The sequence below is a fragment of the Rattus norvegicus genome, chromosome 17 (genome assembly GCF_036323735.1).
Source record: "Rattus norvegicus strain BN/NHsdMcwi chromosome 17, GRCr8, whole genome shotgun sequence".
Lineage (NCBI taxonomy): Eukaryota > Metazoa > Chordata > Mammalia > Rodentia > Muridae > Rattus > Rattus norvegicus.
The window spans coordinates 71,642,327-71,659,951 of record NC_086035.1 but is presented as its reverse complement, the minus strand read 5'-3'; the positions used below and the strand labels follow the sequence as shown (position 1 = coordinate 71,659,951).

At 47.4% G+C, this 17,625-nt stretch overlaps 2 protein-coding genes across 6 annotated transcripts in view; one reads left to right on the top strand and one right to left on the bottom strand.

Moving 5' to 3' along the window:
• The window catches only part of Fbh1 (F-box DNA helicase 1), a 38,081-nt gene extending 37,480 nt beyond the window's left edge, over window positions 1-601 (bottom strand). The window contains exon 1 of one of the 5 annotated variants that reach the window (XM_063276239.1): window positions 442-601. In XM_063276239.1, the coding sequence (XP_063132309.1) occupies window position 442 (1 nt within the window). In that variant the 5' untranslated portion in view covers window positions 443-601. Of the gene's footprint in view, window positions 1-189; window positions 399-441 lie in introns of those variants that run through there. The other 4 variants (NM_001106119.1, XM_039095537.2, XM_039095536.2 and 1 more) reach the window with 4 other exon arrangements.
• A 973-nt stretch (window positions 602-1,574) lies between these two features.
• Ankrd16 (ankyrin repeat domain 16) lies at window positions 1,575-14,781 on the top strand. The gene is made up of 8 exons (NM_001033698.1): window positions 1,575-1,968; window positions 2,969-3,189; window positions 5,018-5,060; window positions 7,586-7,694; window positions 8,380-8,541; window positions 10,366-10,444; window positions 12,608-12,836; window positions 14,677-14,781. Exons 1-7 carry the CDS (start codon window positions 1,628-1,630, stop codon window positions 12,763-12,765), a joined length of 1,113 nt encoding a protein of 370 aa, NP_001028870.1. The 5' UTR covers window positions 1,575-1,627; the 3' UTR covers window positions 12,766-12,836; window positions 14,677-14,781.
• The last annotated feature ends 2,844 nt before the right edge of the window (window positions 14,782-17,625 follow it).

Here is a 17,625-nt window from a genome sequence, read left to right as displayed (position 1 = left end):
AATAAAGGTTGCTTGGATCTCAAAGAGCCCTCCAAAAGCCGCCCCCAGGCTTTCTCGCGTCCCCTAAATCACCATCACCTGTTCAGGTGAGGGGGCGGGAGACTACCAAGGCAAACACAAACGTCAGGAGCAGCATACAATGACTCGCCCAAGGTCAAAAACATTACAGTGGAGACAAGCCAGGTTTACCAGCAGCTGAGGCTATATCTTCTCAGGTGCTGCCCCTTCCGGAGCCTCAGGGAGCGGCGAAGGGATGCCGGTCTGCAGAGAGCTTCCGGCCTCCTCCTGCAGGCCCACTCCTGACCACCGCGGGCGCGGCCAGCTCCTACACCCACCCTCAGCCAGGGCCCCACCCCCCGAGGCCAAGACCCCTGCGCGGGGCCCCCACAATATGAAGTTTGCCCGGCTCGCAACCCACGCCAAATCCACGGTCTCACGCACTATGGCGGCCCGGCCCTGGTCCCCGCCGCCGACACCACCCGGCCGATGCCGCTGGACATCCAGCCTTTCCCCGACCAGCAAGCCCCTCCTTCGGCCCAGGCAGCGAGCAGAGACGACTGCAGACTTCCTCCGCGAGCTCCGCCTCTTCACTGCCAAGACTCAACCTCCAACCGGAGACGACGGACGGACGCGTGAACCAATGGGGACTCCGAACTGGAAGGGTCGCGCGGAGAGACAGACTCTAATGCCAATCCGCACGCGAAGCGGGAAGGGGCGTGGCTCCGTTTTTTGAGCCACGCCCCGTCTGTGCTTCCGCTACCGCGGAGGAGGCGAAGAAAACTTTCCCAGAGTTCCTTCGAGCTCCCTGGGTTCCCGCGGGGGCTGAGGAGGCAGCAGCGGGTGGGGAGGGGGCTGGGGTCGGCTGTGGATTGAGTGAGGATCGGGCGGAGCACAAGGACACGGCCCGGCTCTGAGAGGCCCCAGAAACCCTTGCTGTTGGGAGCTGGGTCAGCCGAAGGATGCGGCTGTGCAGCCCTGCAGACATCCTTGCAGCAGACGTGGGCCAGCTATGCTCCAGAGTGGTGGGCAGGGTGCGCCCGGCTGCGGAGAGCTGGCCACACTGCAGCTCGGCTGCCTGTGCAGCTACCACCAGAGCAGGCCAGCAAACATCCTCATAGGCTGTATGGTGGAGAGCAGACCACATCTGGGGTGCGATGTCAGGCTGCAAAGCCCTTCTGCCCCATTTCAGGGCATCGCGGTACACCGACACACTACATTCTGATAGGTCTTCCATCCCTAGATCACTCGGGTACAAGGGACAGCTCCAGGATGTCAGGTGCACCTCTTTACCCCAAGCTGCCTGAGGCCCCACCCTGGCTAGTCGGCATGTTTGGAGCGCGGTAACCAGAGTGACCTACGAGTGTGCATGTTGTCGCCAGAGGAGACACCATTCTACATTGGAAATTGTGACTTCCAAACCTGGGCAAGAGGCATAAAAAAAGAAGCTGGCGGACAGATCCGGCTGGGGGGCGGGGCGGAGAGTCTAGGGAAACCGTCACGTGCAGGAAGCGGAAGCGCAAGTGCCAACCTTCTCTAAGCTTCTCCCAACCTATCATAGCACGGGTCTGCATCTAGGAAGACTGGACGTGGGTCTTCCTCTTACTTTTGTCCACCCTGGTCCAGGGCGATGGCTCCGCCTGGGGATCCGAGGCGTCTCTGCAGGCTGGTGCAGGAGGGCCAGCTGCGCGCCCTGCGGGAAGAGCTGGAGGTAGCTGGAGGTTGCTGGGATCCAGAGATGTTCCGAGGCAGCCAAGGGCCAGCTGGGGACACCCTTCTCCACTTCGCATCACGCCACGGGCGCCAGGACATCCTAGCGTACCTAGTGGAGGCTTGGAGTATGGACATCGAGGCCGCCAACCGAGACTACAAGCGGCCTCTGCACGAAGCTGCCTCAATGGGCCACCGGGACTGCGTGCGCTACCTCCTGGGCCGAGGTGCAGTGGTGGACTCCTTGAAGAAGGCGGACTGGTAGGTGCCCAGCCTAGGGTCCAGAACAGCTATATCGACACTCCCTGAAGAATCGCAGATTTTCATATATGTTTCAGTGTGTTCGTTAGATGTATAATCTTCTCAGCTTATAATCCTCTTCCCGACCTTCTTTTCTTGTGTGTTTGGTTCTTTAGTTGAGTCAATCCCTTCCTGTTGAAAGAGTATGTTGAAATGTAATCAAGTAGAGTGTAACGGCTGAATTGTACTACTACTAGTGTGCCCAAGATGCGTTTTTTTTTTCTGAAGACATTTCGCTAAATTACCTAGTCACGATTACAGTATTTTAATTTGCATGGCCACAGCGGATAAGTACTGTTGACAAAATTCAGTTGACCATGCACCAAATATTGAGTTCTTAGGTAGTTTTGTCACGAAGAGCCTTTCAGAGCCACCAGCAAGAATGTTGGTGGATACTCTTGCACCACACAAAACAATTTAATTTCTTGCTACATTGGCATCTCTTATTTTTAGTTCCGTGTCTAGTTTCTAGGAGGCTGTAAACTTCTTTAGGCTCATAGCTTAATGAAGTTTCCTGCCTTTAAGTCTGTCACAACATAGGGGCTAGGACATAGATCAGAGGCGGCACACCCTCCTAGCATCCGTGAGCTTTTTAAGTTTGACCTCAGCACATTAAGGACAAGAGAGAACCATATAATTGAAAGTGTGTCTTTTGTAAAGATGTAGTTCCGTTATATCGTGAGGGTTATCTGTGGATTTTTATCAGTCTTCTGCTTGGTTCATAAATGGACTTTGCCTCTCAGACAACCTACTAGGACAACCTACTACTGTGTATGTACATTCAGAATCAGTTTCCCCTTGTTATTCCTCCGTGGTCCTCAGAGAAGTCAGAGGCCGATCATCTAAGGTGTTTTCCTGCCACGCCCCCCACCAGACTCCTCTAGGTTTTCCCCCTGTACCAAAGACATCCATAATATGAAGACAAATGCCTCAGCTCCTTTCCATTCCTGGTTGGCCTTAGGACTCCTCTGATGATGGCTTGCACAAGGAAGAACCTTGAGGTGATCCAGGACCTTGTAGAACACGGTGCCAACCCACTCCTGAAGAACAAGGATGGCTGGAACAGTTTCCACATTGCCAGCAGGGAAGGCGACCCTGTGATCCTCCGGTACTTGCTCACTGTCTGCCCAGACGTTTGGAAAACAGAGAGCAAAATCAGAAGAACTCCTTTACACACTGCAGGTACACCCTGCAAGCTCTGTAGTCTGCAGCTGGCTCTGCCCAAGCACTGTCTCCAGTTTGTAGTTCAAGCCACCTGCAGGGGAGTGGAGGATTTGGGAAAACAGAAGTCAAGGCAGCAGGACATCTTGTGCCCTCTTGGCAAACCAAAAGTTTCTAAAGTGACAAAACCTGCGGCTAATAGGTCCTTATGTCAGTCCAGTTTTCCTGGATATCTCTTACCCTTTCTGGTTAGTCATATGGTAATCTGCTCTGTTCCTTCTAAAGTCCGTGACCCTGGGTCTTGGCCTGTATTTGGGCAAATGTCCTCTTTAGCTTTTAATAGTGGTAATGATACCATGCTGTCGAGTCCTAGGGAAAAGCAAAATTAGAGTGGAATGTGTGGGTAATAGTCCCACGTGTCTAATCACAGGCAGTCACAGGTGGCATAGTGCATGCCTGTAATTTTTGCATTCGGGGAGCTGAGGCAGCAGGATTAAGACCAGCAGGGCAATGTTGGGAGACCCTGTGTCATAACTCCTAATACCCCACCCACCCAAAGAGAGAAACTTGGGAACTAATTAGTGTAAGAGGCAGTTCATTGACTCAGAATCCTGAGCTCTTACTTCTCTGGACCAATCCCTGAGACAGTCTGGATAACAAATAGCCAGCGTGGGCTGGAGAGATGGCTCAGTGGTTAAGAGCACTGACTGCTCTTCTAGAGGTCCTGAGTTCAATTCCCAGCAACCACATGGTGGCTCACAACCATCTGTAATGGGATCCGATGCCCTCTTCTGATATGTCTGACAACAGCTACAGTGTACCTGAAGACATGAAATAAACAAATCTTTAGGAAAAAAAAAAAAAAAAAAAAGCAAGCAGCCAGTGGTTCTCCAGCCTCAGCTGACCCTTAGGGATCAAGAAATTCTTTTTGAAACTTTTTGAATAAGTAGGAAAAAGTCCTCCACACAGTTCATAAATTACTTAGCCAGCTCTCCTATCACCCCACCCCCACCACACACACACACAAGATTCCCTTGGAGAACCAGTCAACAACTTATCACCAAAATAAAGGAAACGGAGGGCAGATAGTCAGAATCTTTCCTGTTGAATGTAGGCATCTTCAATAGGAGGAGTAACTTTCTGGATAATTTTCATAGAGTCCTATAAAGTAGATTACAGTCAAAATGTTTTTTGCAGTTTTCTGGCGGAAGACCACACTGCCCTTTGAACCTCACAGTGCTAAAGGGAGGAAATAATAAGTTTAAAATTAAAAGTTTGCCGTGCAAGTGCTCATAAAGATGAAATACCAGATGTGTAAAGTGAAACCATCATTCTCTACCATATATTTAGTTGAATTTTTCCTTGTTGGGACAGCAATTGTACCTGCTTTAGGTTTGCCTCCGCGAGAAAACCAGGGCAGATGTGGCTGAAGACATGACTTAGTGGTTAAAAGCACTTATCACTCTAGCAGGGGACCCGGGTTCAGTTCCCCACACTCAAGCGGTGGCTCAAACCCATCTCTAACTCTAGATCCCAAGCTTCAAGGGATCCATCACCCTCCTCTGACCTCCGTGGGTATGATTCATACATGTGACACACATACAAATGTGTAGGCAAAATAGTTACGTACAGAAAATAGAATAAAAACAGCAAAGTTAAAAGAAATGATGGGCAGAACAAGTTAGAGGAATACGAATTGTGCTTGTTTTTAATTATTTACTCGTTGTGCTGGGAGAAAACCCAGGGTTTTGCACACACTCAGTCAGTGTTTAGACAGTGTGCTGCCTCCCCGTCAAAGTTTTGAGTACATGCTAAAATGTTCCAATTGTCTCCATTCTTCACCCCCCAGCAATGCACGGCTGTTTCGAAGCAGTCCAGGAGCTTCTTGAGAGGTAAGCACAAAACGGTAAGTTGGCAGAAAGTATTTCTCAGATATAACAAGGAGCTAGTCCTCCTTTTACATAGAGAGCTCAGAGTCCGCAAAGGACAAGGCCTGCATACCAATGAGCGTTGCAGGGAGTTCATTGTCCCCATAGGAGTGTGTGGTAGGATGCATTAATAAAGTATATAATAATAAAGTATATATTAATAAAGACCCTGAAAAAGTAAATGTCTCAGCACTAGCCAAACAAAAGCTGTTCACCTGAGAACAACAGCTGCACGTGAGGAGTCAGGGAGCTGTTTGCACCGAGAAAAAGTAGAACGCGTTTGAGAGACTGGAATGGTTCACAGGATGCTGAAGTCTAAACAGAGAATACGGATGCTGTGGACCATTGTGAAAAGTTTGCATCTTATTCCGAGCATGTGAGGTAACATTGAGAAGTTGAGTTGGTTGGTTTTGAGGTTTCTGATATTAAAGGTATGCACCACCATGCCCAACCTCGTTGAAAGGCTGGGTTTTCCTCTTTTGCTTTGTTTTGTTTTTTTAGATTTACTTATTTTCGTGTTCTGTGTACGAATGTTTCGCTTGCGTGCATGCCTGGTGCCTGTGGAGGCCAGAAGAGGGTGTCAGAAGGACTCAAACCCCAGTCCTCTGGGAGAACAGCAATACTATCACCACTGAACTCTCTCTCCTGGCCCCTTGTTGAATGGTTTTTAAGCCAAGGGTTGTAAGAAATCAGTTTTCTGGGATCACCTGGTTATAAAATGTAAATGGACCTGGGATAGGAACAGGTTTCTGTGAGATTGTCTCTTAGGTTGACGAAGTGAAACAGGAAAGTAATGGTGGTGGTGGCAGGGCTGAAGAGATGAGACTAGAATAGTGTGGTGGTGCCACATGAATGGCTCCATATATTTGAATGCTTAGCCACCAGGGAGTAGCACTATTTGAAAGGATTAGAAGGATTAAGATTAGCTGCCCTGCTGGAGGAATTGCATCACTGAGGAGTGGGTTTTGAGGTTTTGAAAGCCCATGCCAAGCTTAGGCTCTCTTTGTCAATGGATCAGGATATAACTCTCAGCTACTGCCCAAGTGCCTGCCTGTATGCCACCATGCTCTGCAATGATAACGAGTCAAGCCTCTGAAACCGTAAGCCAGCTCCGAACTAGATGCTTTTTTTTTTCATAAAGAGTTACCTTTACAGCAGTAGAACAGTGACTAAGGCAATGAAGAAGAGGTGGGTTGAGGGTTTCTCTTAGAAATCGAATCAGGGGGTTGGGGATTTAGCTCAGTGGTAGAGCACCTGCCTAGGAAGCGCAAGGCCCTGGGTTCGGTCCCCAGCTCCAAAAAAAAAAGAACCAAAAAAAAAAAAAAAAATCGAATCAGTAGCAAAAGCTGAATAATTTGATAGTGGGATCTGAGAGGGCCTGGGGAGGTAGCTCACTGGGAGAGTGCTTGCTTGGCATATTTAAGGCCTTGAATTCCATCCCCGGCACCATCGAAAATAGATAGAGGAGAGGCAGGGGAACCCCAGGGGTGACTTACAGTGTGGGGCCTGTGCCACTTGCTGAGAGATGTTGAACACTGGAAGAGGAGCAGGTTTGGGGGAAGCATAAAAATTCTACCTTGGGACAAGCGGAGTAGTTCCATCTCTGTGAGAGATCAAAGCAAAGAGTTCAGATAAGCAGAGACAAGATGGGCCAGGTACAAATGGGGGGCTTTGCAATCTACGCGTGCTGACGTGAGGTCAGAAGTGGGAAAGAAGTCGGTCAAAGCAAAGAGCGTCCCTGCGTCCTAAAAGCATGTGTCAAACACCTAGAGCCACAGATCTGCTGTTCTGCACATTTGTAAATACTCTTCACTGAAGAAACACTCCTCGAGTGCCTTTGTAGGTTAGGTCTGGGTAAGGAGCTAAGCATAGCTCCCCTCCAGTGGCCTTCGTAGGCCAACGAGGAAGACTGTGGGTAAATAATAGTCCCACAGAACTCCAGAATTAAAAAGCTGCATGCAGTGTTGCACATGTGTAGTTCTAGCCCTCCAGAGACCGAGGCAAGAGAAGCATGAATTCCAGGCCAGGCTGGACTGCACAGCAGGATGTCTATGGTTGTTCCAGAGGGCGAGGGCAGAAGGATGGATGTGGGTGGGGATCATGAGGAGAAGGTAGTGATGAGAAGAATGTCAGGAGGCTGTTGTCAGTAGACTTGTGCATCAGTGTGAAAGCAGAGAGGGAGAGGAGGAGTTGTAACTAGCCTGGATTCAGAATTAATTATATTATGTATGTAATGGGTTGGGAGAGAAAAGAGAAGACAGTACTAAGGGTGACTACAGAAGCAGCAGCTGAGCAGCTGACAAAAGGAAGGGTCTCACAGACATGGTATGGCTTAAAGAGGGAAGTCCCCCAAGTCCTAGAGCTCGGTTCAGAGGCTGTCACGGATTATCAGTGAGGCACACAGTCTGCCCTTAGGCTATCATGTCACCTCTCTTGGGTTTGAAGTGGTGATTATTCACAGCTCTGCCATTTTCTGGATTTGGCTATAGATGTCACTATGAACCAGACTGTAGAGACAACTGTGGCGTCACACCCTTCATGGATGCAATTCAGTGCGGCCATGTCAGCATAGCCAAGCTGCTCCTTGAAAACCACGAGGTATAAAGGGGCTTTGCTTATTCCTTTATTTCTTCTTTAGAAGTTTTAGATCTGGGGAATAAACAATATGTCATTATTCATCTGCTGGCTTCAAATTCTGGCTCCTCTGAGTTTCCCTAGTGGGAGGACCTTTGGCCTTTGTACATATCAGTACATTACTGTTCCCATCTCTAAGATGGTGACAAAATGTACTTTCTTCAGAAGGCTCCCACAAGGGTTAAGTGATGCTGGGTTTGGGACTCAAAGTAAAGTGCTGACATAGTATAGCATAGCACACTCAGGACCCTGGACATATTCCAGGGAGAATCCAGTAGTCCAACATACAGAATGCAGTTAAGGAACTAAGGATTAAGTAAATGGTGTCCTTTAATAGTAATAGCAACGGGGTTGCGGATTTGGCTCAGTGGTAGAGCGCTTGCCTAGGAAGCGCAAGGCCCTGGGTTCGATCCCCAGCTCCGAAAAAAAAAAAAAAAGAGAATAGTAATAGCAACAAAGTATCCTGACAGAGCCGAAGGCCACAGCATTGACCACATTTCACTTCAAGTCCTTTGCTAATCAGGCAGAAATCATATGCTCTGTCCAGAAGAACCACTGAGAAAGCTAAGCTTCCCCAAAACATCTACAGGACGGACCATGGGCCCAGATTCCTCTGCATTTGACACTGCTCCTCTTTCCTGCCTATTAGGCTTGCTCTTCAGCTACAGATAGTCTGGGGGCCCAGGCTCTACACCGAGCAGCAGTCACTGGGCAGGATGAAGCCATCCGATTCCTGGTGTGCGGTCTTGGCATTGATGTCGATGTGAGAGCAAAGTCAAGCCAGCTCACAGCACTTCTTTATGCAGCGAAGGTCAGTTGCTTCTCCCGTCAGCACTCCTTTAGGCTTGCTTTGCTCCAGTGACGGACAGCTCTGTAGTCCTGGCATCTTTGGCTCCGTGTGTATTCTACATTCCTGAGATGTTGGTGATTCCAAGTCTTTTATCTTTTCTTTTCTTTTTTTTTTTTTTTCTTTTCTTTTTTTCGGAGCTGAGGACCGAACCCAGGGCCTTGAGCTTGCTAGGCAAGCACTCTACCACTGAGCTAAATCCCCAACCCCCCCTTTTTTTTTTAAAGATTTATTTATTTATTACATATAAGTACACTGTAGCTGTCTTCAGACACACCAGAAGAGGGCATCAGATCTCATTACAGATGGTTGTGAACCACCATCTGGTTGCTGGGATTTGAACTCAGGACCTCTGGAAGAACAGTCAGTTCTCTTAACCACTGAGCCATCTTCTATCTTTTCAAATAGAAACCTGACTTTTTTATTTAAAAAAAAATGGAGAGATAAGGGCTGGAGAGATGGCTCAGAGGTTAAAAGCAGTATCTGCTCTTCCAGAGGTCTTGAGTTCAATTCCCAACAACCACATGGTAGCCCACGGTGCCCTTTTCTGGTGTGCTGGCATACATGCATGTAAAATACTGTATACTGAATAAATAAAAAGATAACTTTTTTGTTTGCATGTTTGTCTGCTTGCTTGCTTTTCAATACAGGGTTTCTCTCTGTAGCCCTGATGGTTCAGGAACCGCTCTGTAGACCATACTGGCCTTGAACGCAGAGATCCTGTCTGCCTCTGCCTCCCAAGGGAACTCTTAAATCTATCTCATGCTTGGGCTTTATGTACCCTTCCCCCTCTTGTTTCCAGGAATAATGTTATTTAAAACCATAAAGATGTTGAAGGGTGATGGAGGCTTTCTCAGTTGTCCCTAAGCACTTGCAAACTGCAAAATTCCACCTCAGTATAGCCATGCCGAAACTATTAAAAATAAGTGAGTAGGAGGCTGGAGAGAGAGCCCAGTGGTCATGGTGCTTGCTGCTCTTGTTCCCAGCACCCACAGCAGACAAATCACAACTGTCTGTAACCCAGCTCCAGGGGAGTGTGTGACGTCATGCCCTTCATGGTATAACTCAGTTCAGCCATGTTAGCATAGCTTGGAAATATCCTTGGAAAACACAAGGTATAAAGTAGTTTTGCTTATTCCTTTATTTCTTTAGATATTTTAGATCTTCTAGCCTCAACAGACACCTCCCTCTTCCTCTCTCTCTCTCTCTCTCTCTCTCTCTCTCTCTCTCTCTCTCTCTCTCACACACACACACACACACACACACACACACAGTTCTGAATACAAGGGATAGGGACCTGAATGGCCTGAGTGCCACCTACAAACATGGGAAGAAGAAAAGCTAACATTTCCTCTAGAAATCTTGACTTTAGTCTCCCACTGACCGGCTAGACGGTGCGTATGAGTTACTGTGTGAATGGCTCTGGCTGTAGTAGGATCTCTCTTCTGAGAGCCTCAGTCTTTCAACTCCCCTCTGCCTTAACAGTTTTAAACAAAAAGTTCATATGATCGGGAAATTTTGGAATTGTGACTTCCCTATAAACCACAAGGTTTTGTTCTGCTGACCTTGATGGAAACTCAGTTGTATGATCCACCCTAACAACTGAGCATTACCATTGTCAAGTGATTCATGATAGAATCATAGGGGATATAAGCCTTCCTTAAAACAGGAAGACTGAGCATTCACAGTGGCTGTGTCAGGAAGAGTTCCCGGTACATGCTAGAGGATGTCTTTAAAGCTTTGGCTTTGTCCTCGTCACAGTGGTAATGAACTTGTTTCAATACTCAGGAAGGACAGACGAGCACAGTTCAAACTCTGTTGTCCTTGGGTGCCGACATCAACTCCACAGATGAACGAAATCGCTCAGGTAGGAGTACAGCCGATTCTCGGACGTTTCCCTTTGAAGCACTGATGTGGGCTACACACCCAAATTGCACACAGCTCTACATTCAGTCCCTACCCCTGAAAAAAAAGTCTCTTCCTTAAAATAGCTTTTCATTTGTAAATACTATTAGAGCTGTTGGTATTGACGTCATGGATTTTTGGTTTTACATTTTTGGTGTTGAAAATGTTAGTGTGTGTGTGTGTGTGTGTGTGTGTGTGTGTGTGTGTGTGTGTTGGTGTTTTGCCTGCATGTATATACGTGTACCGTGTGCACGCCTGGTGCCTGTGGAGGCCAGAAGAGGGTGCTGGGTTACTTTGAACTGGTTTCAGAATGTTGTTAATTACCACGCGGTTGCTGGGAATTGGACCCCTGGGTGCTCTAGAAGAGCAGCCAATGCTCTTAACTATTGAACCCTCTCTCCCTTATTCTTTGTTTCTAAGACAAGATCTCAAAAAAAGAACCTATGAGGGGTTGGGGATTTAGCTCAGCGGTAGAGCACTTGCCTAGCGAGCGCAAGGCCCTGGGTTCGGTCCCCAGCCCCGGAAAAAAAAAAAAAGAAAAAAAAGAAAAAAAGAACCTATGTAGACCTGGCTGGCCTCAATGCCAGAACTAATGTTTGGCATCGTGACCGTGGTGGGGAACACTAACCACCATCCTGTGACTGTGGTTGGTTGGTTTCTGTGGATTTTTTCCCTCCAGATTTATTTATTTATTCTTACGTGCACGTGTGTTTTATGAACAAGTGCCACATATGTGCAGATGCCCCAGAGGCCAGAAGAAGGCACCAAGTCGGTTAGAACTGGAGGTGCTGGGAACTGAACTCAGGTCCTCTCTAAGGGCAGCAAGTGTTCTTCACTGCTGAGGCCTCTCTCCTACCCCTGAGACTGTTATTTGAAGCCATAACAATGTGTGTAAGGTGAAAGCATTTCCTATCTCCTCTATGAGGACTTTAAATAGATTTAAAGAGATAGAGTCCGAGTGCTTTTCTTTCTGTGTATACTAGGGACCAAGCCCAGGGCCAGTAGACATGATCTAGCCTTGAGCTGCATCCCCACTGCTGTGCAGAGCTGATCCTTTATAGCTGACATTAGAAGAAAGCGCTCAATTAGCATGATTCTTCCAGCCAAGGACCATCTTTCCGGCTCAGTGGGATCAGGCTGCAGAGACTCACAGACGACCGGATCTCACTTGCAGGGCATACAGGATAGCTGCTGCTAGTTAGAGCAGGCACTGGGACCCGCTCCTAGAGACCAGAAAGCCTTTGGACGCTTAGCATGCCTGGACCTTTTAGTGCTGATTTCTGCACATGGAGTAGAAAGATTGGTCAACAGAGTTTTAACACTAAGTCATGGTAATTCAGCAAAATATTAAGGAGTTTTTATGTCCCGTTAAAACCATGATTAAATAGCACGTAAGAGTGAACCTAGGGAGAAACCGTCTCCTCCTGCTCGCCACTAACTGGAAAAGCGTCTTAGATTTTCTGATTAATTTTAAATAGATTTTTCTTTTTTTTTTCTTTTTGTTTTTTTGTTTGTTTGTTTGTTTGGTTGGTTGGTTGGTTGTTTTGGGTTTTTTTGTTTGTTTGTTTGTTTTTTGTTTTTGTTTTTTTTTTTTTGATTGTTGAGACAGATTTTCTCTGTGTAGCTCTGACTGTCCTGGAACTCAGTACATAAAATAGGTAGACCCAGAGCTCACCGAAATCTGCCTCCCCTTTGCCGGGATCAAAGGCGTGTACCACCACACCCGGCAGGTTTGTTTTCTTTAGAAAAAATTGTAACCCAGTCTGCAATCCAACATGGGCCACCACGGGTGGGTATGGCGGTGTGAAATGTGTGTAACTGGAGAGCTGGCAAGAGGACACAGTCAGTGAAAGCACTTGCAGCCGAGCCTGGTAGCCTGCATTTGATCCGCCAGGGCCTGCACGGTGGGAGAGAGGCAGTTCCTGCCTGTTGTCCTCTCACTCCTCTCTCCAACAGGCACTGCGGCAAGTGCACACACACACACACACACACACACACACACACACACACACATCCACACCCAGAGTGCACAGACAGGCGTAAGCTCTGTAGAACCGAATAATCCAACATTTGTTTCCGAGTGCAGAGCACGTTCTCAGCGTCGATCACCCGTGTCTCCCTTTAGCCCTGCATCTGGCCTGTGCAGGTCAGCACGCGGCTTGCGCCAGGTTCCTCCGACAGTCAGGGCTGAAGGATTCTGCAGACCTAACAGGCGCCTTGGCCCAGCAACTCACGAGGGGCGTGGCTATCCTTCAGGACTTTGACCCCGGCGTGAAGTCATAAGGATGCTTGGAGACGGAGGCTGCGGAGTGCGTGGTCATTCACGCCATGCTTCTTCAGTTGCTGACGGATCAGTGAGTTACTCTTCAACCGTGTTTCCATCTCCTCCTGCCTTCCTTCTGCACTGTTTTTCAACTGAATGGCCAGGAGTCGGGGTGCCGGGCATGTCATGTGATCTTAGCCGGGTTTCCGTTTTCTTTTTTCAAACCGTAATGAGGATTGAACTCAGTGCCTTGCCTGTGCCACGCAAGGGCAGTGTGGCTAAAGGACAGCAGCAGCCCCAGATCTTGGCTTTTCTCCCCTTGCAGGGAGAATGAGATTAAATGAGGCATATGCATCCTCAGGGAAGTGAAGGTGACAGATCTGTCTTTTTTTTTTTTTTTTGAGCTGGGGACCGAACTCAGGGCCTTGTCAGGGCCTTGCTCTTGCTAGGCGAGCGCTCTACCACTGAGCTAAATCCCCAACCCCCAGATTTGTCTTTAAATATATGAAAATCTAATAAAGCAAAATATAAACTGCTATTTACTTGAGCTATAAAACGTAGTTGGCCTATTCAGTTTTTCCCTTTATAGCTTGCACGTGTCCCCGCGGCTTCATAGCCAGGAAGGACGTGTTTTTGCCGTTTACAACAACATTTATAAGGACGCTTAACGGACAGATACTTTTCTTACACATGAGTGGATAGTTTGCCTGCGTGGATGTCAGTGTGTCACATGCATGCCTGGTGCCCTTGGAGGCCAGAGAGGGCATCAGAGTCCCTGGGACTGGAGTTAGAGTTTCGAGCCTCCAGGTCTTCTGAGAGAACAGTCAGTGCTTTTAACCACTAAGCTAAGCCATCTCTCCAACCCCAGGCAGAAGATCTTAAACGTGAAGGAGTTTCTGTTTGTTCGAGTAGACAAGTTCTGTCACAAGCAGAATTTGACCCATTAGTTTAGTACTACCACATTCCTCCCTCACTCTGTATTGTTCTTACCTTGCCGAACAGCAAAGACCTCCAGCTCCTCTTAATTAGTCTCCTACGGAGTTCATACCCCCACCACCCCTGCCCCACCCCGTTTCTAACCACCAGATAAATGTTAAGTAGAAACACGATCCTACCTGGTAATCCCTTTGTCCTACACTTTACACCCATGCTCTTCCCAGATGTGATTACCATTCTCCCTTGTGTCAGAGGGCTCTCTGTTTCGATGCCTTTGGGGTCTGAGGATGATACTGGTGATATGTTGGGGCCAAAAGGTCATCCTTAGCACACACATAAGCATTCTCTCTGTTTCCATTCATATTCTCTCTCTCCCCTCACCCTCCCTCCTTCCCTCCCCAGCACGAGCCTCTCTGTGTGCCTCAGATTCATATTATTTCTAAGCTCTGAGTGCTGAGATTCGAGGCCTGAGCCTCACTGCCTGCTATCTTGTTTGCTAATCTTCACTCATAACTAATTCCCACGAATCCCGTTGCTTCTGCCCTTCCCAGTATGAGACTGTAAACGTTGACTACCACAAGCCACTGCTTAAATTACTCAGCAGCCAGAGGTGGTAGTGGTTATCACAACATTAATTGTAGCAGAGAAAGTAATAATAATATACGATAACAATACACTTTGGCTGTAATACTATATTAGAGATACTAATAGCAGTGCAGATGGTAATAATTTACCCCCTTTACCCTCCCCAAATTATAATTACTTTCTCCATTTCCTTGGGTAAGTTACTTTCCCAAGACTCCCTGCCTGAAATTTTATCCCTCTTTTGCAGCATTTGCTACTGCCTCCAAGATTGCCCACTGTGGGTGGCACCATTCCCTATGGGGCGTGGTGGGGGCAGTCCTGAACTATATGGGAGGGGAGAGATTGAACTGGGCATCAGCAAGCAGACAGGTAGGCACGATACGTTCATTTCTCTCTGCTTTTAACTCCAGATGTGCTGCAGTAGCTGTTTGAAATCCCCGCCTGGACTGCCACACATTTATGGAACTGTGCTGTGACTTGGCATTTGTAAGTGAAATAAACCTTTCTCCAGGGTTGCTCTTTTTTTTCAGAGTATTTATTTTATCACAGCAACAAAAAAATAGAACTAGACACACACACACACACACACACACACACACACACACACACACCCTTGTTGTTTTATCTTCTTGGTATTTAACACTAGCAATTATACCATATAAAGTATAAGTAACTTTTTTATTATCTCTTTCTTCCATTGATATTTAACCTGCTTGGGTCAGGAGCGAGGCCTAGAACAGTCCTGGCACAGAAGGTTTGTTACGGTATGGTTAGTGAGTACGCGAGAGTAGTGATGTATGTTTATGGAGTGCGGCAGCCCTGTAATGACCACTCCTGCCTCTACCTGTGTTCTCAAGTCCACCTTCCGTGTGGCTGCCCGAGAGCCCTCACTAATTCACATCCATTGTCAATGGTAGCTGAGCCCCTGTCCTCCCAGAAAGTAGACCAAAGACTTTGTTAAGAGGTCCTTTCTTGGGCTGGAGAGATGGCTCAGGGATTAAGAGCACTGACTGCTCTTCCAGAGGTCCTGACTGAGTTCACTTCCCGGCAACCACATTGTGGCTCACAACCATCTGTAATGGGATCCGATACCCTCTTCCGATGTGTCTGAAGACAGCGACAACATGACAGTGTACTCATATAAATAAAATAAATAAATCTTGAGAAAAAGAAGAGGTCCCTTCTTGCAAGATGTGTTCCCTACCATTGATTATCACCTGTCAAGGACCTAGAATCACCTGAGACACACCTCTGGGCACATGAGTAAGGGAATTTTTAGATTCAGTTAATTGCGGTGAAAGGCCCACAATTGTACATGAATTTTAGATGAGCCATTGTACCTGATGTTTACTCTGGAGTGATGGCTCCTTAGGCCTTGTGGTAATCTCTTAGGAATAATCGATGATAGTTATCTGAAATTTATGGGGTTGCTCTTTCTTGGGAATTTCAGAACCTTAGCATAACCTCAGTTATAAGGCACTCCTGGCAAACCTGGAATTCCTACAGTGACTATGTTCGCATAGGTAATGGTTCCCTAGACAACTCCTCGATCTGATAAGAGATTTTGGTATTCGGGAATTGACTTTTATGTGACAATCAAAAGGCTTCGTCAAAGCTGCAAGGTGTTCCATTCATCAGAGCTGTTCCACTTGCTGCCAGGAAGCCTTAATACACCCTGCAACCAGTCTCTTTCTCTCTCTCTCTCTCTCTCTCTCTCTCTCTCTCTCTCTCTCTCTCTCTTACCCTGGTCTGAATTAAAAGGAGAAAGTGAGAGATGGACTGAGCGGCTGTGTTCATCCTCTGCATCCTGACTGAGGATATGGGGTGATGGATTGTCTCCAGTTCCTGCCGCCTTGCCTTTCCTGCCATGACCCCCGGGTATTTCATTCCAGCAACAAGAAAAGTAACTAATACATCGATGGCACAAGGTCTCACTGCAGAGCTGAGGCTAGCCTAACTTGCCATATAGCCCAGGCTAGCCTCAAATTTGTGATCCTCCCGCTTCACCCTCTTGAGTGCTGGGATTACCACTTTGCCTGGCTAACTGGGGCTTCTGACCCTTGCCCTAAGACCTGCTTCCACATGAGCCATCTGTCTGTCTGGAAAGCTCAGTCAGGACAGAAGTTGTCAGGGATAGAAATAGATAAAAACTGCAGTCACTTGAAAACAGATCCGATACATTGCTTCCCATACAAAGGGAAATCTATGAGCCAATATTTACAAAATGAAAGGAAAATCAACGGCAAGATGGGGAAGGAATAGAACTCTGGCTGAAGAAATGAGAGAAGCTTGCAGAGAGAGAGGGGCCGGGGGCAAAAGGAAAGCCGCCACTGGATGTAATTTACCCTGCAGTTCACCAGCAGGTGGCAGACCAGAAAAAAAGTCTTTTATTCTTACAAAACATAAGGTGTAGACTTTAAAACATAGAAAATGCTAAAGGAGGAAACCAAAATCACCAGTAATCCCACTGCTCAGTTACAGTTAGTCTCTTCTTAGAATAAATATCTTATTGTTGTTGTGCGTATGAAGCGTGTGCATACAGGCACTTGTGAGTGAAGGTCATAGAGGAACTTGGAGGAGCCACATTTTCCTTTCAGTGTCGGGATGCAGGGGATCTGACTCGGATCCTCAGGCGAGCACAGTGTGTACATGGCTTTCCTGTTGCTGTGAGAGAGACCGCGGCCAAAGCAACCTGGAGAGGAAAGGATTTAGTTCACCTTACTTCACATCTTTCCAGAGGCTTGACGCAGAAACCACGGAGGTTCACTGTTGCTCCCAGGTTCACGCTGAGCTACAGCCCAGGCCTACCTCCCTCAGGATGGATCACCCACGTTTGCTGGACACCCCACACACATATCAATTAGCAATCAGTAAAATGCTCCCACAGATACAGTCGCAGGCCCATCCGACCTACGAAGATCTTCACTTTTCTCAGGTGACTGCAGGTTTGTATCAGGTTGACAACTGAAGCTATGACGTACCAGGCGCTTATACCCACTGAACCATCCCACAGCACAGTGTCCCACTCTGATTCCTCCCAGCCTATCAAAGTAAGTGTGGTCAAGACAGTGCAGTACATGCAGCTTGCCCCTAACTTTATACTGAGAACTTTGGGCACTCTGCTTTTCAATCTGTCAAGTACTCCATCCATCACGGTACTGTCTGCATTAATTATATTTTACAGAAAGGTCCATTCGTTTGCTGCATTAAGGATCGAACTCAAGGCCTTGCTCATATTAGACAACCACTCCATCACCGAGGTACATCCTGGGCTTTTGGTGAAGACTTGATAACCTGTAAACTTTGTCCAATTTAGCAGAATGGTAGCCATAGCTTATCGATGTGTCAGTGTCTTGGGA